The sequence below is a fragment of the Schistocerca nitens genome, chromosome 1, assembly GCF_023898315.1.
Source record: "Schistocerca nitens isolate TAMUIC-IGC-003100 chromosome 1, iqSchNite1.1, whole genome shotgun sequence".
Classification (NCBI taxonomy): Eukaryota; Metazoa; Arthropoda; class Insecta; order Orthoptera; family Acrididae; genus Schistocerca; species Schistocerca nitens.
The window spans coordinates 438,793,793-438,817,565 of record NC_064614.1 but is presented as its reverse complement, the minus strand read 5'-3'; the positions used below and the strand labels follow the sequence as shown (position 1 = coordinate 438,817,565).

The following is a 23,773-nucleotide window of genomic DNA, read 5'->3' as shown; positions in this document are numbered from 1 at the left end:
TAAAGGGATGTGGCATCAATAGTGACAAGCAGGGCACCAAGTCATAAGGGAACAGAAAGTGTAGAAAGCCGATGGAGGAAATGGTATCTTTTATATAGGAGGGTAGGTTGCGGGTAACAGGCTGAAGGTGTTTGTCTACGAAAGTGGAGAGCATAGTAACTGGCCACAGTGGGGCATCCTGCGTGGTTGGGTTTATGGACTTTAGAAAGCATGTAGAAGATAAGAGTGTTGGGAGTGGTAGGCGTGAGGAGAGAGATGGACTCTGGAGAGAGGCTGTTACATTCCAACCTGATTTTCCATTGTTTCATTTTGCCTGACAACTTTTCATCCACCCCATAAACCGGTGCTGTTTTCCTTTGTTACTATTTTCTAACACATTACTATACTCAGTGTCCATGCTTCTTTCTCTCCTTTCTTGCGTTTCTCTTGCTGCCTTAAAAACTGCACTGCACACTGTTTACGAGCCACACTGTATCAACCGGCCGTGTACAATAGCCACCTACAAGACCACGCCGATTGTTGGTGCAGCATCTCATGTCTCACATTACTCCTACCAATATTATTAATCCTATACCTTCAGCCTGATCATTCTTCCTGCGTCACTCTCACATATTTTCACATTTTATTTCCCGTACCTTTGCTGTGTGACATGAACCTGTATCTCAGCCTGCCAAACTGTCCCCACCCATCCAACCTCTCCTTCTCTTCTTTATTCCAGTTCACACATACTAACTTCACCTAATCTAGTCACATTTGCTGTCCTCCTCCTTCACATTTATCCACCCACAGAGCTGCAACACACATCACTATCCTTTAATTTATTTTTTCTTGGATCTCATTGCGTCTTCATGCCAATTGCATTTGGTTTCTGAATTTCACCATTTGCCTAGTCCCTCAGATTTCATCTTGTTTCCCCTTACTTAATCTCTTTCATCCTTCTCATGACTTTTTCCACATGTTTGGGTATATTTTTGCGATTTTTTTTGGCGTAATTCTACGTTATTTCTGTATTTTTATAGTTTTTTTTTTTTATCCACCACCATGTATCCTTGTTCCTTCCGTCTTGACAATACAGAAAATTTTCCTTATACCTAGCCAGAACCCAGTCCCATATACTGCTTCTGTGCTGTTGCTTAGCTCATGGAATCCCCGCAAATGGCTTTAGCGTCAAATTACCCATCTCTGGCTGCCACCCTTCCTGCCACAATGGCCTCCATTTGTTCAAATTCTGCCAATCCCTCACCAACACTGTCCTCCAAAACCACATTACTCAGTCCCAAACCTCCTTGCAATACGTTCTTTTCATCCGCAAAATTCTCCTGCTATGCAATACCAAATTCCTGGATCCCATAACACGCATTTAAATCCTTTCCCTCCAGGTACTAAAGTAACATGCACATTGCCACCTGAAAAAACTCTCCAGCCTGTTCACTTCTTCTCATGCCTTGAACTACCACTATCCACCAAAGCCCCACAGAAGTATCAGCCCTTTCCAAAGACCTCACCTTATGCCCCACACCCAAATTCAGTCATCCAGGATGACTTCTCCCTGTCCCTACAATGGAAACACTTTTTCACCATGAAATACGGCTTCCCGGAAAGACACAAGTTGAAATTATGGTCACTATTTTTTAATTAACTTAAATTTGCCATATTTCGTGACAGTACCTTTTCCATTAGACGTTTGCAAAGTGATATTAGTCTTGGCTTCAGTTGTCTAAGTATGATTCCACAATGCATCGTTGTCGGCTGCAGAAATGACGTGGTTCAAAGTGTTTCTCTCATTTTGGTGTTTTAAATACAGTTTCTTCTTTATAGTCAATACAAAAATAATAGTAACATAATTCAAAATTATTTAGGACTTCGACCTTCACAATGTTCTTCCATCATCACACACCAACAGTTAGCTGCCGACTGACTATAGTCAAAGACGACTCTAACGTCAAAGATACTTTACACAATCCACAAGTTTCCATTTGTAATCAGTCTCTTTGCTGTTTTTCGATACATTTCCTAATAGTAAACAATATGCTTTCACTCTCAAAAACAGAGGTAAATTAACATGTAATAAGACAAATTATAATAAATTCTGACAAAACTATAAGAAAACATTTACACTTCGGTATCGAAAAATAAGGTAAAAAAAAATAACATTTCCCAGATCCATTACAACTGCTCCCCAGGGCTTTTGTTGTTATGGACATATACAACAAAATCCCGACCACTCTCAGTAATGGATCTGTATTACACAATTAGTACACTAATGATGCAGTCTGATAACCTCTTCTAAATTTGGATTCTTTGAATCTGTGGACTTGTTACTGGCTGTTGTTGCAATGATACTTCCCCATCAATCCCATACACAAAAATTCAAGTAAAGAAATTATTTGACATGACAAATGTATATGGTATAAAACATACATGAGAAATATTCTAACATACAGCATACAGATTAAAAATAATAGAAAGGTAAAACTCCTTTGCTAGAATAAGATTTAATTTAATTTTTTCATACATATATTTTTTTAACTTCTGATTTTTTTTTTATTTTTTTATTTTTTTTATTAGTCACGGTTTTTTTTGTTTTTGTTTATTTTTTTTTGCTTATGATTTTCTTTTTTTTTACTCATGTTTTTTTTTGTTTGTATTTTTTTTATGATTTTCTTCTTTTAGTACAGCTAAAGATACATCAGTATTATCTAAATTTTTTTTTTTGCAATTATTTATGTACACTTTCCTCTCTACTACAATATTACTACAAGTCACATTCTTATGAAGAGTGCTTTTGCTCCCCACAGCATCAGTATAAACAACAATAAACTGCTCATATATCATGAGGCTTTATCTAAAATTGGTTTTGAAACTTATACCTTTGCATGCATGTCCTCACATGCATGCCTTCACCCACAGGGAAGACTTAGCTTCCAAAAATTAGAAAAATTCAGAAATGCTCACTATGGAGACTTTTTTTTTGTAAAAATAGTAAAAATAAATCTTTCTCTCATTCTTTGTTACATCAGTGTTTTTTCATCAGTTTCAATTAACATGTGACTTCAAATTATTAATTTATACATGCAAATATACATACTTGGTTGTACAGGTAGTTTGACCTAACAAGCATATTCCAGTGGAGGACTTTTGTTTTTGATGATAATAGATTATTTAAATTTTTTGAAATTATGATTTCTGTTTATACAGTTTTAAAGAGACAACATTCCTGAGACCAAATAATTTCTTTGACTTAGGATACACCAAACGATAAGCATTAGGGTGTGGATTTTCTATGACTTCAAAAGGCCCAATATAGATATCAAAGAATTTTTTAATTTCTGAAGTTAACATTTTTGATTTTTCATGAGATTTGACCAGAACAAGATCCCCAATTTTAAAAGTGGTTAATCTTACCCTATTGTTATGTCTTTTATTCCTCTTTTCCCCTTGTTTCCTCATAGTTTCCCTGACAATATCTTCTCTCTCTTGCATAGTTAAAGGTGTACATATAGGAAATTCAATAAGTTCTGATATAAGATTTGGAGGTCTAATATTAAACATAATCTCATACAGTGAAAATCCTGTGGAACTATGTTGTAGGCTATTCATAATATCTTCAAAATTTCGATTGCGCTCAAACCAAGTTGGATGTTTATGGCTACAGTAGGTTCTACAAAGTCTCCCAATTTCCCTCATATATCTTTCTGCAGGATTGGTGGACGGAGAATAAACAGATATAAGTATATGCTTCAATTTTGATCTTTCAATAAACTGTTTCCAAATTTTTGAAGTAAACTGTGAACCATTATCTGATAATATAGCTTTTGGTTTACCCACCTGTGCGAAATAATCTCTTTCAATTTTTATTATAATTTCATTACTAGTAGCTTTTTTCACTGGATATAGTTTAATTAATTTTGAAAATACATCTACCATAACAAATATGTAACAGTGACCACCTTTACTCTTTGGTAACATTCCATATAAGTCCACTGCGATAAGATCTAAAGGTTTTTCCGGAATAATGTTTTGCATCTCTCCACCACATCTTTGATTGCTCACTTTAACTCTCTGACATTTGTCACAGGTTGCCAATTCTTTTCTTACCTTCTTTCCAATATTGTAAAAATAGACATTTTCTTGTATCTTTTGAATGCACTTCTGTATCCCACAATGACCAAAACTTTCATGTATGTAAATGATCAGCTTATCAGCATCTGCCTCTGGCCAACACAGTTTCCAGTTATCAGAATCTACATCTGTTCTCCGAAATAAAATCCCCTTATGTAATTTGTAAAATTTATCAAGTTTCTCATACCCCTTCTTGCCTAAACATTCTTTGATTAATTTCCAACTCTGATCCAAATTTTGATTTTTTCTAATTTTGTTACACATAGCTCTAATTGTTTTCTCATTTTCCACCCCTTTTAAGTATCTAATTTTAAATTGCTTTTCCTCCTCTTGTTCAAAAATCTCCTTTTCTCCCCCAATTAGTAACCTTGAAAGTGAATCAGCTACTACATTCTCAGAACCTTTAATGTGTTTGATTTCGAAGTCAAACTGTTGCAGAAATATTGCCCATCTGGTCAATCTACTGTGGTATAATTTGCACTCTTGTAAGTAACTCAAAGCTTTATGATCCGAAAATACTATGGTTTTATGTCCAATAAGGTAAATTCTAAATTTTGTAAAAGCCCAATGAATTGCCAAAAGTTCCTTCTCTGTGACTGTATAATTTTTCTCATGCTTGAGCAACATTCTGCTTGCAAATGCTATGGTACAATGTATCTTAACTCCATTCTCTACTCTTTCTTGAAATAACTCTGCTCCAAGCCCATAATTACTGCTATCAGTGTTCAAACAAAATGGTAAATTAAAATCAGGTCTGTGTAATAAGTGTTGCTTCCTCAACTCTTGCTTAATTTTATCAAACTCTTCCTGACAACTTTTATCCCAAACCCAAACAGTGCTTTTCTTAAGTAACTGACTTAAACATGGTGCATTCAGACTCTGATCACTTATATGTTTTCGGTAATAACCGCATAACCCAAAGAACGACTTCAATTGTTTTTTAGTCTTAGGAATAGGAATTTCTGAAATTGCTTTAATTTTTTCTGGATCTGCCAAAATTCCCTTGTCTGTGACAACATGACCCAAAAATTTTAATTCAGAAACTGCAAACTTATATTTCTCTAATTTCAATGTCATCCCCCCTTTTCTAAGTTTTTCACAAACTGACTTCAAAATCGAAAAATGTTCCTCCCAATTTTGCCCTGTAACCAAAATGTCATCTACATAAATTATCAGTTTAGATGCAAGTTCTTGCCCCAGTACATGATCCAAAGCTCTTATAAATTCGGAAACAGAAGAATTTAACCCAAATGGTACAACACAATATTGGTAACTCTTACCATTGTACAAGAAAGCAGTATATTTTCTAGAATTAACCGAAAGTGGTACCTGATGAAAACCCGAAGTTAGATCCAAACTTGACATATATTTTATATCTGTAAATTTATAGAGTAACTCATCAATATTTTCAGGATGGTCTGTCTGTCTGAACAAAATTTTGTTTAAGTGTCTAGAGTCCAAAACCAATCTTACTCCACCATCTTTTTTCGAAACTACAACTAGAGGATTATTATATGCACTGATACTCCTTTCTATTATATTACATCCTTCCATTTTTTTCAGCTCTTTCTCAACAGCAGGTCTTTTTGATACTGCAATACTGTATGGTTTTATGATAAATGGTTCATGAGGTTTTACATGAAGCTCACACTGATAACCCTTTACCCTACCAGGTATGTCACTGAAAACATCACTGTATTCCCACAGCAGATTTTCTAACTGTTGTTTTTGCTCTCCAGATAAATTTTGTGTTTCTGAAATTTTCAAATTTACTAAATTCCCAAATTCAACTTCATCAGTATCAAATCTATGAGTTTCAATATTCTCCAATCTATTTTCTTTTAGTAAATTGATACTGTCAAAATTTCCATTACTCTGATCACCAAGTGTGTTCACAAAATTTGTCTGAATGTATTCCCTTTCACTAGTTTCTATCAAAAGTTTTCTTCCAACCCAATCAAATGCTGTATTTACTTTTACAATCCAATTCATACCCAAAAGAAAATCCTCATTAAATTCCTGAATTACAAAACATCCATGTGTGAACAACTTGCCTTCAATTAAAAATGTCACTAAAGCCTGGCTTTTTACCAATTTACTGCTCTTCCCAGTAGCACCTTTTATCTTTACCCCAACAACTGGCATTTCAACATAATCTTTCCCCACTTTCAATTTCTTGCTTAACCTTTCAGATATTCCCGAGATCTCACTTCCTGTATCAATTAAACATTTACCAATCCATGACCCAATTTGAACTTTTATATAAGGACTGCAAAATTGATCACTTTTCTCAGAACCTGTCTCCTCATGTAATAAATCACTTTCAATTTCCCCAAACCTATACTTATCAGAATTATATGGTATATCATTATATGTATTATTTGTCACAGTTATAAAATTTGCACAAGATACAAAATTGTCATTAGTACTCTCTATTATCTCAAATAGCCAAGAATTTTCATCCAAATCACATTGTATACTATTGAAGTATTTATCCTTCAGCTTTTCAAAAATAAAATATCTCATCTTTTTCCACCACTCAGGACATACAGTTTCACATACATTAATAAGCATCTTTCTAAAGTTCTTGTCAAAAGAAATAGTTTCACTGTTCAGCCATAGATTCATAAGAAATGTGTGTGTATCATTAGTATCTGTAAAAGTTTCACTTAGGTAAGAAGTTATACATGTGTCATCGTTATTTGTGTAGTCAGATTCTTTACCAGCAACATATAAATTCACACTTTTACATACACCCAGCTTGCGAGCTTTATTCATCCTGGTAACATCCCTGGGAATTTCTATAATATTCTCACTATTTAATCCATTTTCAACCATGTGTATACCCAACTCCCTATTTAAACTAATGAAATACCTTTCCTTAACATCATCATCAATACCATTACCATCATTATCAACTTTATCAACAACATCATTATCATTACACATATTCAGGTCATACACATTCAAATTATCCCCCAAAATATTATTTCCCTTTTCTAAAGTTACCAGATCCCTTTCACCAACATTTTCATTCTCACAGCATACATTCTCTCTTTCATTCACACACATCTCTGAACTACTACAAATTACATCATCTGACAAAGTGTTGTTCTTTTCTACCCAAGTGTAAAACTCTGTTAAATTAAATGAATCGCAATTACTTTTATCTACTGTATGTTCTTGTGTATTGAAAATGTTATCTTTATCATCATTATTTTCCTCTTGAAATTTCTTCAATAAGTAACAACTAATGACCTCATGTGATAGCTTAGGTTTGGAACTGTCATGTTTGAGTTTATAATAGTCACATCCATTGGTCCCTTCATCATGCTCACCTTCTGCCTCAACCTTGCGGACCTTCAAGGGGGCGTCTACTCGTTTTTTATTTCCGGTTCCTGTTTGAATTGCTGATTATGGTTCTGCCAATGTCTCTGATCAACATTTCTATTCCCATTCCTATGCCAAACATTACCTGATTGTTGGTAATTTCTATTGTACTGATCTCTAACAAAATTTCTGTCATTTTGACCCCCAAAGTGTTCTCTATTTTGTTGATTATTAATGCGAAAATGTTGTTCTTGTTTTGGATAAAAATTATGGTCCTTCCTTTCAAAATTGCTATATCTCCCTGAATTTTGACTGACGCCATGAAAATTGTTTTGTTCCCTTTTTTGAAAGTTGTCATTTCCCCAATTTTGACCATTACCTTTCTGAGTAAACCAATTGTGTGTTCTTGATGTTACCCTATGCAACTTTTCAATATAATTGAGAAACTGCTCTACATTACTATCAGGACAATGAACTAAACTCAACTGCATTGTTGATGGCAATCTTCTCTTTAAGGTATCAATTTTGATAAAGTCATCCAAAGGTTTTGTTAAATGAATAAGTTTTTGAAGTTCACATTTGCAAAATTGTTTCATGTTCCCATCTGATTCTCTATAGTTTCGCCCATTCAAAAATTCACTTTTGATTCTAGTTTGTTTAAGAACATCCCAAAATTTTTCCAGAAATTTTGATTCAAATTCTAAAAAGGTCATCCCCAAAGTTACAATCTGGTTTGCCCAAGTCAAAGCTTCCCCTTCCAAGAATTTTTTCACAAATTTAATTTTTATTTCATCTGGTGAGTGAGGTAAAAAACAATCCTTACAATACTGCATAAAATCAACGGGATGTAAGGGTCCATCTGCCGAAAAGTGCTTCACTGGAATATTAGATACAAGATTATATGTGTTGACATTGTAATTCTTGCTTTGAAATTCAATGTCAAAACTTTCAATTTTTTCGCTAAGTTCTTTGACAGATTTTTTGTTTTCTAAATCATTGCATTCTACTTTTTCTTCTAGAGTAACCAAGCGATTGTCAATTTTTTGTTCTACATTTTTTACTAAAACTTTTGTATTCTCATCCAAATTTTTAATTTCCCCTTTTATCTCATTAAAATCAATTAAATTTATTTCCCTATCTGCCAGTAACTCATTTTTTACAGTATTAATTTCACCACTCAATTTAGCATCAATTTCATTTACTTTTGCTTCCACAGATTCAATTTTTTCCTCAACACTGCCAACTCTGTTCGAAAGATCACCCACTTAGGTATTGACTGCTTGGACTTGCAACAAAATGTTATCAATTTTTTCATCCCAGTAAGTCTTATTGTCGTCAACTGATTGTCTAATTTCTTGCGTGAAATTTACAAGAAAACTTTTCAAATCAAATTGATCGGTTTTTTCTATTTTATTTGACCTGTCCTGATGTTCGAAGTCTATTAAATTACTACTTTCTACTTTAGGCACAATACTCTCGAAAATCTCGTAAGTCATTGTGAAGAACAAACATTTATACACAACAATACAAAACAAGATAAAAATATTGTTTTAACAAAATACGAGGGTTTCGTGACTTATCTGGAACACTCTTCTACTGTTGCAAAACCACGTTTTCCATCCATGTGATTGTTGACCAAAATTCTTGAAGTATTTTCTTCTGTCGAAAATTATATTTTTTGCCGAAACATTTCTTCTCCAAAACTTTTACTTCCCGATGAACACAAACACTGTAGCACACATTCTGAAGAAACTGGTATTAACACACAAAAATTTTCTTCCTCGTAGCACTGTTGAAGATCTCGTGAACACAATATCCCGGCACTGAGCCCCCAGTTGAAATACGGCTTCCCGGAAAGACACAAGTTGAAATTATGGTCACTATTTTTTAATTAACTTAAATTTGCCATATTTCGTGACAGTACCTTTTCCATTAGACGTTTGCAAAGTGATATTAGTCTTGGCTTCAGTTGTCTAAGTATGATTCCACAATGCATCGTTGTCGGCTGCAGAAATGACGTGGTTCAAAGTGTTTCTCTCATTTTGGTGTTTTAAATACAGTTTCTTCTTTATAGTCAATACAAAAATAATAGTAACATAATTCAAAATTATTTAGGACTTCGACCTTCACAATGTTCTTCCATCATCACACACCAACAGTTAGCTGCCGACTGACTATAGTCAAAGACGACTCTAACGTCAAAGATACTTTACACAATCCACAAGTTTCCATTTGTAATCAGTCTCTTTGCTGTTCTTCGATACATTTCCTAATAGTAAACAATATGCTTTCACTCTCAAAAACAGAGGTAAATTAACATGTAATAAGACAAATTATAATAAATTCTGACAAAACTATAAGAAAACATTTACACTTCGGTATCGAAAAATAAGGTAAAAAAAAAATAACATTTCCCAGATCCATTACAACCACCAACACGACCAATCACACTCAACCAAGACCAATGTTGAACCCTGCCTCAATCAGTTCACTCCTCTATCCAAGCGCTATGTTGGGGCAAGGAGGCATTGAGAGGCACTCCGCTTGTCATATGCCTCCTTGACACTCACTACGGAACTGCTGCTGCTTTTTCCTTGGTGGTTGCTTGGATTGCTTTATCCTTACTTGCTTTGTCTTAGCATGTACACATGCAATTACTCGTGCTGATGGTGGATGGTTCGACATTGGATGACGTCTGCATCAAAACGTTGACCTTAGGAACTGGTTTCTGCACAATGGTAGCAGAAGAAGTGGTGAAATGGGAGGTTTTGTCGTCTTATAAACCTTTTTGGCTTCTGCATAGGGGATCCGCTTGGTGACTTTTAGTTTCTGAATTTTTTGTTCCTCTGGAAAAGCAGGGCTGTCTCGGCTCGAACTCTGTGGCTGCCAGAGCAGTTAACACAGTCTGCTGGAAATGGAGGGTCAATCACAGCTTCATGGGCTGCCTTCCCTCATTTTCTACACATCACTTCACTCCTGTAACTCAGCACTGTGTGACCAAAACTCTGCATTTTGTAATGGTACTTATCTGACAGTATGGAGAAGATAATTAATATGATATACAGTTATGATGAGCCTACATTTAAGTTATACAGATACTTACAATCTAATGAATGCAGGTAAGTCTAGAAAGCAATGTGAACCATCCAATAGTTAATAAGATATCTGGTTATAAGAGGAGTTGCTATTGAGGCATATACACATTAGAGGAGGCATATACACATTAGAGGAGGCAGAGAACTGAACAGAATTATTTTCTTTAGGAGGCATGTGATAATAGTAATGTTGATATGAGTGATATGAGTGACTGAATGAGATGAGTGAATATAATTTTAGTTTAATAAGAGGACAAATAGTAATACGGAGAGAGGTAAATGGAATATAAGATGAGAAAAGGGTATTATTATTATTATTATTATTATTATTATTATTATTGTTGTTGTTGTTGTTGAAGTAAAAAGTAAGTGGTGATTAATAAGAGGAAAATATATATATAATGCTGAGGAATAAGTATATGTTATTTTGTGAAGAATGAATAATGGATAGGTGAGAATGTTATGAGTAATTGAGAATATGTTGAGAGGAGAGAAACTAGATTTGAACGCTATATCACATGCACTCATGGAATACAGAATGAAAGTAGTGGAAAGAATATTATTTATTGAAAGATTGGTATGCCTGAGATAACTTATGTGGTGTCTTATATATTCTTATAACTAAAGGTGAAAGTATAGATTTATGTGGAAAGAATTATTTACAGCAGCCACTGTTGGAAATATACCAGAAGATTTAAATCTATAACACTTTAACACTAATCTAATAGGAACTTGTAATGAAATTTTTGGAGTTATGTAGGCTTAACACTTCAGATTGGAAGAATTATTTAAGAGAACATATTTAGCAGTCATGTTGTTGTTGTTGTGATCCTCAGTCCTGAGACTGGTTTGATGCAGCTCTCCATGCTACTCTATCCTGTGCAAGCTTCTTCATCTCCCAGTACCTACTGCAACCTACATCCTTCTGAATTTGCTTAGTGTATTGATCTCTTGGTCTCCCTCTACGATTTTTACCTTCCATACTGCCCTCCAATACTAAATTGTTGATCCTTGATGCCTCAGAACATGTCCTAGCATACAATTCCTCTTCCTAGTCAAGCTGTGACACAAATTTCTCTTCTCCTCAATTCTATTCAGTACCACCTCATTAGTTACATGATCTACCCATCTAATCTTCAGCATTCTTCTGTAGCATCACATTTCGAAAGCTTCTAGTCTCTTCTGTTTATCATCCATGTTTCACTTCCATACATGGCTACACTCCATACAAATACTTTCAGATATGACTTCCTGACACTTAAATCTATACTCGATGTTAACAAATTTCTCTTCTTCAGAAACGCTTTCCTTGCCATTGCAAGTCTACATTTTATATCCTCTCTACTTTGACCATCATCAGTTATTTTACACCCTAAATAGCAAAACTCCTTTACTACTTTAAGTGTCTCATTTCCTAATCTAATCCCCTCAGCATCACCCGATTTAATTTGACTACATTCCATTATCCTCGTTTTGCTTTTGTTGATGTTCATCTTATATCCTCCTTTCAAGACACTGTCCATTCCGTTCAACTGCTCTTCCAAGTCCTTTGCTGTCTCTGACAGAATTACAATGTCATCTGCGAACCTCAAAGTTTTTACTTCTTCTCCATGAATTTTAATACCTACTCCAAATTTATTTTTAGCAGTCATCTAATGACATAATTAAAGCTCATCTACTGAACTGAACTGATGCACCATTAAATAGAAAGGAGAATAAGGAGAAAACAAAACGTCAGTCCTCTGTTGCGGCTCATACTCTCATCCCTCCCTTAGAAAAATTTATACATGCTGATGAAATATTTGACATTATATAATTCATGATTATCTGACAGTATGGAGAGACATACACAAATATTTATTTATGAATAGAATTTTACAGGTACCACAAGGTAAATACAGAATGGATATACAGCATGGAACGCAGCACCAATTATCTAAGAAGATTTATTTATTTATTAATTAAATCATTTATTTATATTGCTTGATACTCATGAAAGGAAGGAGATGAACTACACAAACTTTATAGGAACATGATTGACTTATCACACTGATGTACATACTTGTAGGATCCTAAGATATTTAGAGGGGCACCGCTCTTAGAAACGGTAATAGAGGGGTACCACTCTTAGAAACAGCAATAGTGGGGACACCACACTTAGAAACGGTATTAGGTATAGGAACTTTTACATTATATTAATTTAACATGTATTTTATTTATCATATTTTATTTTGTGTAGTCCACTGTAGGGGATGACTTTACTAGTATTTATGAAGTAGTTAGCAACCATCCCATGAACCTATCCTCCTACAGAGGGCTGTCTTGAAGCTTGAGCTAACAAATAAAATGTATATTTCAATCTGAATGTAATGTAATTCACATGTCAGCACAATGATATTGAATGTAATGTAAAAATTTACTATATTTTTTCATTTAATTCTGTATATGTGCTATATGACAACAATGTAACTATCTCATGTAATGATTAATTGTAAATATTTGTATATTTATGTACTTACTATATCAAGAAATGTATTTTAAGTAGATGTTAATGAGCTGCAAAGGACTTGTGCATGTAGCACATGATTCATATAAATGGAACTGAAAATGCAAAGAAGAAACCAACGTGATAGAACACTGGTCAAGCAATATTTACGTAGTGTCAATATGCTTTGAAGTGTATGGTGTTGTGGAAGCCGGCAGGTTTTCAGGTTGGTGTAAAAGACAAGCTCATCACCTGTCGTAGGCAGTGAAGTGTTTCCTGTGCCCTCATTGACCATTTATACCCCGGTAGACGCCACCAAAATTCGACTGCTGGAGATTACAATTTCGTGTTGACACATTGAACTAACTTTGGATTTTCTTCAAGTCACACGCAAGAGATCCAGGCAGTACACACACACACACACACACACACACACACACACACACACACACACACACACACACACACACAGAATCCGATACTACGTTTAAAGACATTGGAGCAATATAATAGAAACATTTATTGTTCGAATTAATTCCATTGTAAACACGAATCATGTGAACTGAATTCAAACGCTGTGCTAAGCAACGATAATACGCTGCAATTCAAAGACATTAATGTTACGACTCCTAAAGAAGATACACACCAAAAAGACTGTATACAAAGACTGATATGCAAAGAGCACTGTGCTCAGAAATATTTTTTGTAACATGTAAATTTCTCATATATATATATATATATATGTGTGTGTGTGTGTGTGTGTAAATTTTTCTATACTGCCACGCTCGCTTGCGGAGCGTGTCAGTAGAGGAGGCATTGTAGTGGTACTTTGACTTCCGCGCCTCCGCCAGTACAAAGTTATAATTTACGATCGCGCACGCAGAAGAGCGCTGCGACAGCGACCGATTTTATAAATAATTTTGTTCTTTTTTTTTTACTTTTGCGTAGGTTTTTGTTTTTGTTTTTAAGAACTAATTGACTCTCTCTATCTCTCTCTTGTCTTCATACGAAAGACGTGTATTTTTCCCGCTGTGTTGAATGTGCTTTTGGGTAGAAATTAAAATTACATTACAAAGTGAGGTTGTTTCAATAGCTAATGAAAAGAAGATAATTATGGGAACACTACAATTTGTGGCACCACAGCGGGTTAGGTACATAAGGCCTAACCCAAAGTCAGACTAATCCTGCCACGATGTGGTCAGGCAGCGTTGGAGAATTGAAGGTCACAATGAAAGTGGTGGTCTTCTCAATTTCTCCTTTATTCCTACACATCCTTTGCTCTATGTTTACTATCCCCTGTAATGTCCATTCCTGTTTAAGTTCGGCTATGCCGATGTCCATAATGTCATGGCATATGAACACACCCTTGCTAGAGTTAAGGGTGTTATGCAGTTCAACAATTACATCATATTCACAAGATTTTTCAGACTTCCTAAATAGTTCCACCTGCTTTGCCCCGTTAGTCTCAATCAGTAGGGAACCATTCCTCCGCCACTTTATAGACTTCAGGCTTCCAGTAATCCAGCCATGCCTTTATAGACATAGAAGGGGGACACTTTTTCAAACGTCAACCTCCTTTGACTTAATCACCAAAAACATGTTTTTATTTATGACTTCTTGAGCCCTGTTACTATAATTCAACTGGCTCCAGTTATCGGGAGGGCTAGCGTCCTTCATTCATTTGGAGGACTGTGTATGGATACTCCCAGGTACACCCAACTGGGAGGAGAATAGAAGATTGCAAGGGTTCCATCTTGGTCCTACGATCAGCTAGAGAAATATGGATCCACTCAGACAGAGCCCTGCTTGCCTCAGTTAGCCTTGTACAACTGAGGTGCAGCAGGTTTCCCAGAGTTTGCCAACTAACAACTGTTCCACCTCAACAGCCATGCATCTCATCAGCACACAGCACACTTTGAGGTTGAGGCTTTTTTATGGAGGTTTATTACATCCCCACAATCCAGGTGGTCAAACCAAGAAACCCATTCTCTGAGACACACAACGTTCCACCTCCGCACCACACACTGGTCACTGAAGCATGCCCAAAGCTTACGGTGACAGAGGACTGGTAGCGCTTACCAGTCCCTAGCTCAGGAACCCTGGGGTCACCAAATGAATGCTGAGCCCCTGAGGGCAATGGCTAGAATTATTGATTTGTTGTGCTACATAATTATATCTTGTTATTTTCAATGAGTATTACACTCTCATCCTAATAGAAAGCAGGCAATTGGCAACAAGCAAGCATAATACTGAATCTGTGGGCAATGGCAAGAATCAATAGCTAACACAGTAATAACAATTTTCCCTTAAAAGTAGAGACAAATTATAAAAGACTATAAATACACTGATGTACCACAGCCAATACCTCGCAGTACATGCAAGTATAGTTATGATTTCACATCTCAATTAAAATGAAGTGGTCCAAAGTTGAAGTTTCCTGTGAGTAAAGGACATTAAGTTATTGATTTAAATGAAATTACAAGTGACTCACTTGCCTCTAAAACCTTGTTAACCAAGTCACAAACTACAATAACTTGAAAAGGGTGTCAAAACAAGAACAAGCCCAGAGAAAGGATACAAAAACACAAAAATTAAGTGCTAAACGACTACATTATCAAATAGCCACAGATGAAAGGTGACAGCAATTATATCAAATATCACCAAAACAATTGGTATAATCACATCTGATGCTCCTCTGAAGGAAATTCTGAATGACTGATAGATCATTAACACCTGACAGCAAGTATGTGTTAATTGGTGGTGCAAACAATGTACACAGAAATGAAAGAAAATCTATGTAAACACATTCTGAGGGGTTAGGCAAAGGTCCAGGCAGTGGGTGTTGAGGCACATTGCAACTGATGGTTGGCTGATTTGGTATGGGGACCAAACAGCACAGTCATCGGTCCCATAGGATTCGGATAGGATGGGGAAGAAAATCGACCATGCTCTTTTATAGGAACCATCCCGGCATTTGCTTGAAGCAATTTAGGGAACTCATGAAAACCTAAATCTTCCCAAATGCGAATCCACTGTGCTAACTACTGTGCCACCTTGCTTGGTTGTACGAGGGCGAGTCAAATGAAAATCTTAAATTTGTGATAACAAAACGAAATTTTGCGCAGTTATCCTGTAAGTTGGTTAGCGTGCTATAAACAGCATGCAGAATGGCCTGTAGGTGGCATCATAGTGGAGATGCACACATACCGTCGCAGTATCAGTATAAAGATGGCCACCCCACTTGCGACTTGCACAAGGGAAGAACAGCGTTCTGTTATTTGGTTTTTACGTAGTGAAGGTGTGAAACCCTTGAAATTCATCGATGAATGAAGGTTCAGTATGGTGATGCAGGTTTGTCACAGCAACAAGTCTACGAATGGAGTAGGAAGTTCACAAATGGTGTGACTTCAGTGGAAGATGCTCCTCGTCCAGGTCAGGCACAACGAGCTGTGACTCCACAGAACGTTGCAGCAGTTGAAGCCATAGTGAAGGAAAACCGCCGAGTGACACTGAATGACATTGCAGCATGTTTACAGGTTAGTCATGAGTCAGCACACCACATTGTGCATGATGTGCTCCAGTTTCACAAAGTGTCTGCAAGATGGGTGCCATGGCAGCTGACTCCTGAAGTGAGAGAATGACATGTTGATTCTTGTGAAGAACTTCTTCGGCAATCTGAACGAGAAGGTGATGGCTTCCTTGCAAGAATTGTTACTGGGGACAAAACAACAACTGGGAATGAAGAGAGCGAGCAAGGAATGGCGCCATTCCTCATCACCAAAACCAAAGAAGTTTTGAACAGAACCATCAGCAGGGAAGGTTATGCTGACACACTTTTGGGACGAAAAAGGCGTCATTTTGGAGCATTACACGCCTAGAGGGACCACTGTCACCAGTGCATCATACACAGATCTCCTAGAAAATCATCTGCGGCCTGCAATCAAATCAAAGCGATGTGGATTGCTTTCAGCAGGTGTCCTTTTGCAACATGACAATGCAAGGCCCCACACTGCCCGTACAACAGTTGCAACAATCACAGACCTGCATTTTGAGTGTCTTCCTCATCCACCATACTCACCAGACCTTGCCCCAAGTGATTTCCTCATGTCTGGACGCAATGGGGGGAAAGAAGTTCCGTTCTGATGAAGACATATGCCACGCAGTGCATGAGTGGTTGCGCGGACTACCAAAAGAATTTTTTTCTAAAGGAATTTATGCACTTTGTAAGTGCTGGAGGACTTGCATTGAGCATGGGTGAGATTATGTTGAAAAGTGATACAGCTTTGTACCACTTCCACACAATAAATAATATTTTAAAAATATTTAAGGTTCTCATTTGACTCACCTTCGTATATTTGCATCAACTGCCTCAGTTCACATGTTAACAGCCTACAAGGACAGTGATTTATTGGTATTTGTGTTAAACATGTTAACATTGTTAAACTGCTCAGATATGACAATGATGTGTGTACATGTCAGAGGACTTCAGAAGTTTGACTTGTGCTGGAGCAGAGTCTGTTGCAGTATATCACATAAGGGCCTTAAGGCCGAACATAAATAGTGAAAATAAACAGTTTCTACAGCCAATGACGAATATGATGTCTTTAAAAAAGAATCTGATAACTTGGATAAGTAGGAGATTGACTGCATAAGTGAGGATGAGTCAATACCTTCAAACTGAAGAGGTAAGACCCCTGTTTCAGCAAGGGGCTGTCTATGTGGCTAGTCCAGCATGGGCCACTAGCCAGTCAAACTCCATTATGATGCACTAGGCCCTATAAACAAAGGTGAAAGTGCCACTATACAATAAATCCAGTAGCCCTAGTTCATTGGGAACAAGACTAGGTTACAATCAATACGGACCTGAGTAGCACAATCCACACCCTAACAGGGGTGGGCAAGGAAGTAGAGAGTGTTCAACCTTTTGCAAGCTGCTAATCTTCAGCTGACACATAAAAGGCAGCCACATCAGCTTGTTGTCAAAGAGGAGTCCAACAAATCAGGACTGAGGAATAACATTCAAGTGATGCATGCCCAAACCCAAGCAGAGATTCGGGACTGAATGGACCACGGTATGACATCAGAAATGAATTACTCATATTTTCACAGGATAGAATGGGAAGTTATGGAAGAGGGTTTATATGGAGGACCCTCAGTTGGTGCCTTGGAGCTTGTGTTCAGCCAAGGCTATAGGTCGGGAGCTATAACAAATGCAACAGTCATTGACATACAGTGAGAGGGTGACTGATCTGATCGACGTCACTACACCACTGATGGCAATGAAGCCATTTGGGAGACCACTCTCTTGGACCCATGGGGAGTTGAGTAATATGCCACCTCTAGCACAAAGCAACTGTCAGAATAAAAAGTGATGAAAAAACTGTTAGCAAGCCTGAAAACCCCAAGTCATGGAGGATAAGCAAACTGTGATGGCATGTGTTATATACTTTATGTAGATAAAAGAGGACTGCACTGAGACTGTGCTTAGAACAAGTCTGGGGGATGGCTATTTCCAACCTAAACAGATGGTCCCGTGATTCGAGAAAGTAGCATAATCATTGGGCTACCGTCCTTTAAAGCAGTTTGCAGGGCATGTTTGCAGGGCTAACTGGTCAGTATCAGCCAAGACACACAGGGTTTTGCCTGGTTTAAGCACTGCAACAATGACAATGCCTTACCAGTGGAAAGCGAAAACCTTAAAATATGGTTGAAGATCCTGAATAGATAAATCTTTTGATTAACACTCAGAGGTTGGATCATCTGATTATGAATCAATACAGGGCCTGAAGAAACATCATGTAAGGAGGCTGAAGGAGCTCCAATCAGCGGAAAGTTCATTTTGTAATTCAGTGTGATGGGGGTAAAGGGCAGGGAGATGTCTTCAAATTGTCTTATTAGTTCTAAAGGTAGCTATGTCATCTAACCTCTAAGAAATAAATAATCTGAAGTTGAGGCTGCAATGAATGGTATCAATATTTATTGCACATGTATTGTGGAGTTCTGGTAGGAGTTCGAAATAAGTGACATTAACATTCATAACTTGGAGAAGTCAGTACTGTATTAAGAATATAAAAAATGAGAATGTGTATACCTCTACCAAATCAAGTATAAGACATAAAAGAAGGCAAGAAGCAAATCCCTTGAGTTTGGAAAAAATATTCTGAAGTACCAGCTGTGCAGTTCTATGAAATACAAGGAAAAGTTATAGTCATCCCAATATTTAGACCACCTACTGAGAATACAGAAATATACATTGATCAATTAGAAACACTGTTAAATAGATTAGATTAATACTAGATCCATGGATCATGAATACGATATTTCGTAATGATGTGGAACGAGTCAAATTTCCCAATACGACATAATTAAGTTAATTTAACAACATAATCAAGTTAATATAACAACTTTTTATTTTCTTTTTTTTTCTTTTTTATAATTTTTTTTTTTTCTTAATTTATATCTAAAAATTCCTCTATGGAGTAGAAGGAGTTGTCATTCAGAAGTTCTTTTAATTTCTTCTTAAATACTTGTTGGTTATCTGTCAGACTTTTGATACTATTTGGTAAGTGACCAAAGACTTTAGTGGCACTATAATTCACCCCTTTCTGTGCCAAAGTTAGATTTAATCTTAAATAGTGAAGATCATCCTTTCTCCTAATATTGGAGTTATGCACACTGCTATTACTTTTGAATTGGGCTTGGTTGTTCATAACAAATTTCATAAGAGAGTGTATATACTGAGAAGCTACTGTGAATATCCCTAGATCCTTAAATAAATGTCTGCAGGATGATCTTGGGTGGACTCCAGCTATTATTCTGATTACACGCTTTTGTACAATAAATTCTTTATTCCTCAGTGATGAATTACCCCAAAATATGATGCCATATGCAAGCAATGAGTGAAAATAGGCGTAGTAAGCTCATTTACTAAGATGTTTATCACCAAAATTTGCAATGACCCTTATTGCATAAGTAGCTGAACTCAAACGTTTCAGCAGATCATCAATGTGTTTCTTCGAATTTAATCTCTCATCAATGGACACACCTAAAAATTTGCAATATTCTACCTTAGCTATATGCTTCTGATTAAGGTCTATATTTATTAATGGTGTCATACCATTTACTGTACGGAACTGTATGTAATGTGTCTTATCAAAATTCAGTGAGAGTCCATTTACAAGGAACCCCTTAGTAATTTTCTGAAAGACATTATTGACAATTTCATCAGTTAATTCTTGTTTGTCAGGTGTGATTACTATACTTGTACCATCAGCAAAGAGAACTAACTTTGCCTCTTCATGAATATAGAATGGCAAGTCATTAATATACACTCCTGGAAATGGAAAAAAGAACACATTGACACCGGTGTGTCAGACCCACCATACTTGCTCCGGACACTGCGAGAGGGCTGTACAAGCAATGATCACACGCACGGCACAGCGGACACACCAGGAACCGCGGTGTTGGCCGTCGAATGGCGCTAGCTGCGCAACATTTGTGCACCGCCGCCGTCAGTGTCAGCCAGTTTGCCGTGGCATATGGAGCTCCATCGCAGTCTTTAACACTGGTAGCATGCCGCGACAGCGTGGACGTGAACCGTATGTGCAGTTGACGGACTTTGAGCGAGGGCGTATAGTGGGCATGCGGGAGGCCGGGTGGACATACCGCCGAATTGCTCGACACGTGGGGCGTGAGGTCTCCACAGTACATCGATGTTGTCACCAGTGGTCGGCGGAAGGTGCACGTGCCCGTCGACCGGGGACCGGACCGCAGCGACGCACGGATGCACGCCAAGACCGTAGGATCCTACGCAGTGCCGTAGGGGACCGCACCGCCACTTCCCAGCAAATTAGGGACACTGTTGCTCCTGGGGTATCGGCGAGGACCATTCGCAACCGTCTCCATGAAGCTGGGCTACAGTCCCGCACACCGTTAGGCCGTCTTCCGCTCACGCCCCAACATCGTGCAGCCCGCCTCCAGTGGTGTCGCGACAGGCGTGAATGGAGGGACGAATGGAGACGTGTCGTCTTCAGCGATGAGAGTCGCTTCTGCCTTGGTGCCAATGATGGTCGTATGCGTGTTTGGCGCCGTGCAGGTGAGTGCCACAATCAGGACTGCATACGACCGAGGCACACAGGGCCAACACCCGGCATCATGGTGTGGGGAGCGATCTCCTACACTGGCCGTACACCACTGGTGATCGTCGAGGGGACACTGAATAGTGCACGGTACATCCAAACCGTCATCGAACCCATCGTTCTACCATTCCTAGACCGGCAAGGGACCTTGCTGTTCCAACAGGACAATGCACGTCCGCATGTATCCCGTGCCACCCAACGTGCTCTAGAAGGTGTAAGTCAACTACCCTGGCCAGCAAGATCTCCGGATCTGTCCCCCATTGAGCATGTTTGGGACTGGATGAAGCGTCGTCTCACGCGGTCTGCACGTCCAGCACGAACGCTGGTCCAACTGAGGCGCCAGGTGGAAATGGCATGGCAAGCCGTTCCACAGGACTACATCCAGCATCTCTACGATCGTCTCCATGGGAGAATAGCAGCCTGCATTGCTGCGAAAGGTGGATATACACTGTACTAGTGCCGATATTGTGCATGCTCTGTTGCCTGTGTCTATGTGCCTGTGGTTCTGTCAGTGTGATCATGTGATGTATCTGACCCCAGGAATGTGTCAATAAAGTTTCCCCTTCCTGGGACAATGAATTCACGGTGTTCTTATTTCAATTTCTAGGAGTGTATATTAAGAACAACAAAGGACCCAAGACCGACCCTTGTGGAACCCCATTCTTGATAGTTCCCCAGTTTGAGGAATGTGCTGATCTTTGCATATTATGAGAACTGCTTATTTCATTTTGCTGCACTCTTCCAGTTAGGTATGAATTAAACCATTTGTGCACTGTCCCACTCATGCCACAATACTTGAGCTTCTCTAGCAGAATTTCATGATTTACACAATCAAAAGCCTTTGAGAGATCACAAAAAATCCCAATCAGTTGTGTTCGGTTATTCAGATCATTCAAAATTTGATTGGTGAAAGCATATATGGCATTTTCTGTTGAAAAACCTTTCTGGAAACCAAACTGACATTTTGTTAGTACCTCATTTTTACAGATATGTGAAGCTACTCTTGAATACATTACTTTCTCAAAAATTTTGGATAAAGCTGTTAGAAGGGAGATTGGACGGTAATTGTTGACATCAGATCCATCCCCTTTTTTATGCAAAGGTATAACAATAGCATATTTCAGTCTATCAGGGAAAATGCCCTGTTCCAGAGAGCTATTACACAGGTGGCTGAGAATCTTACTTATCTGTTGAGAACAAGCTTTTAGTATTTTGCTGGAAATGCCATCAATTCCATGTGAGTTTTTGCTTTTAAGCAAGTTTATTATTTTCCTAATTTCAGAGGGAGAAGTGGGTGAGATTCCAAGTGTATCAAATTGCATAGGTATGGCCTCTTCCATTAACAGCTTAGCATCTTCTAATGAACACCTGGATCCTACTATATCCACAACATTTAGAAAATGATTATTAAAAATATTTTCAACTTCTGACTTTTTGTTCGTAAAGTTTTCATTCAGTTTGATGGTAATACTGTCTTCCTGTGCTCTTGGTTGACCAGTTTCTCTTTTAATAATATTCCAAATTGTTTTAATTTTATTATCAGAGTTCCTGATTTCAGACATGATACACATACTTCTGGATTTTTTAATAACTTTTCTTAATATAGCACAGTAGTTTTTATAATGTTTGATAGTTTCTGGGTCACTACTCTTTCTTGCTATCAGATACATTTCCCTTTTCCGGCTACAAGATATTTTTATACCTTTAGTAAGCCATGGTTTGTTACATGGTTTCTTACAAGTATATTTAACTATTTTCTTGAGGAAGCAGTTTTCAAATGCATTTACAAAAGTGTCATGAAATAAATTATATTTTAAATTGGCATCAGGTTCACGGTACACCTCATCCCAGTCTAACTGCTGTAGGCTTTCCCTGAAATTTGCAATTGTTAAATCGTTGACTGAACGTACTACTTTGGAGGACTGTTTAGTATTGCTGAATGGAGCTATGTCATATATTGTAACTAGCTGTGCACCATGATCAGAAAGACCATTCTCAACAGGCTGAGCATTTATCTGGTTAAATTTATATTTGTCTATAAAGAAGTTACATATCAGTGAGCTGCTACTTTACCACCTGAGTAGGAAAATCAATAACGGGTGTCAAATTGAAAGAACTTAGGGAAATATGGAAGTGTCCGATCCCGCCCGTCACAAATATGGCGGAAACCACCATAAACCACGATTCCAATATGGCGCATATAAAGTCGGTACGTACACATTATGAGGAAAATACATCGAAAAACAAACACACACTTTCCACAAAAAGCCTAATGACAATAACAGGACAAGCGCGGGAAATGAGGTGTTTTTGGGTGGGGGCAAACTAAATATAAACAAATTTAGACACACACCCCCATACAAAACCAAACAAAACGACGAAAAAAACAGACATCACAAAACTCCCCAAATACCACTAAACACAATATCAACTGGAATCGGACACTTCCTATATAGCTCAAACAGCTTCCGATCCCATAAATTAGGATCAAACATTTCCCTTGGCCTATATAGCACAAAAACATCTTCCGATACCAATATCAACATACACAGCCACACTTTGGGATCGAACACTTCCCTTGACCTGGGCACTGTTTTTATCCA

General features: G+C 37.5%; 1 protein-coding gene across 9 annotated transcripts in view; it reads right to left on the bottom strand.

Annotated features, from left to right (window-relative positions):
- LOC126251460 (Parkinson disease protein 7 homolog) overlaps positions 1-23,773 on the bottom strand; it is a 220,846-nt gene that overhangs the window by 191,920 nt on the left and 5,153 nt on the right. Inside the window, exon 1 of one of the 9 annotated variants that reach the window (XM_049951966.1) lies at positions 9,377-9,600. The exons of 5 other annotated variants lie outside the window; for them this stretch is intronic. In XM_049951966.1, coding sequence (XP_049807923.1) covers positions 9,377-9,448 — 72 coding nt within the window. In that variant the 5' untranslated portion in view covers positions 9,449-9,600. Of the gene's footprint in view, positions 1-1,668; positions 1,874-9,376; positions 9,601-23,773 lie in introns of those variants that run through there. 3 more of the 9 variants (XM_049951948.1, XM_049951957.1, XM_049951939.1) reach the window with 3 other exon arrangements.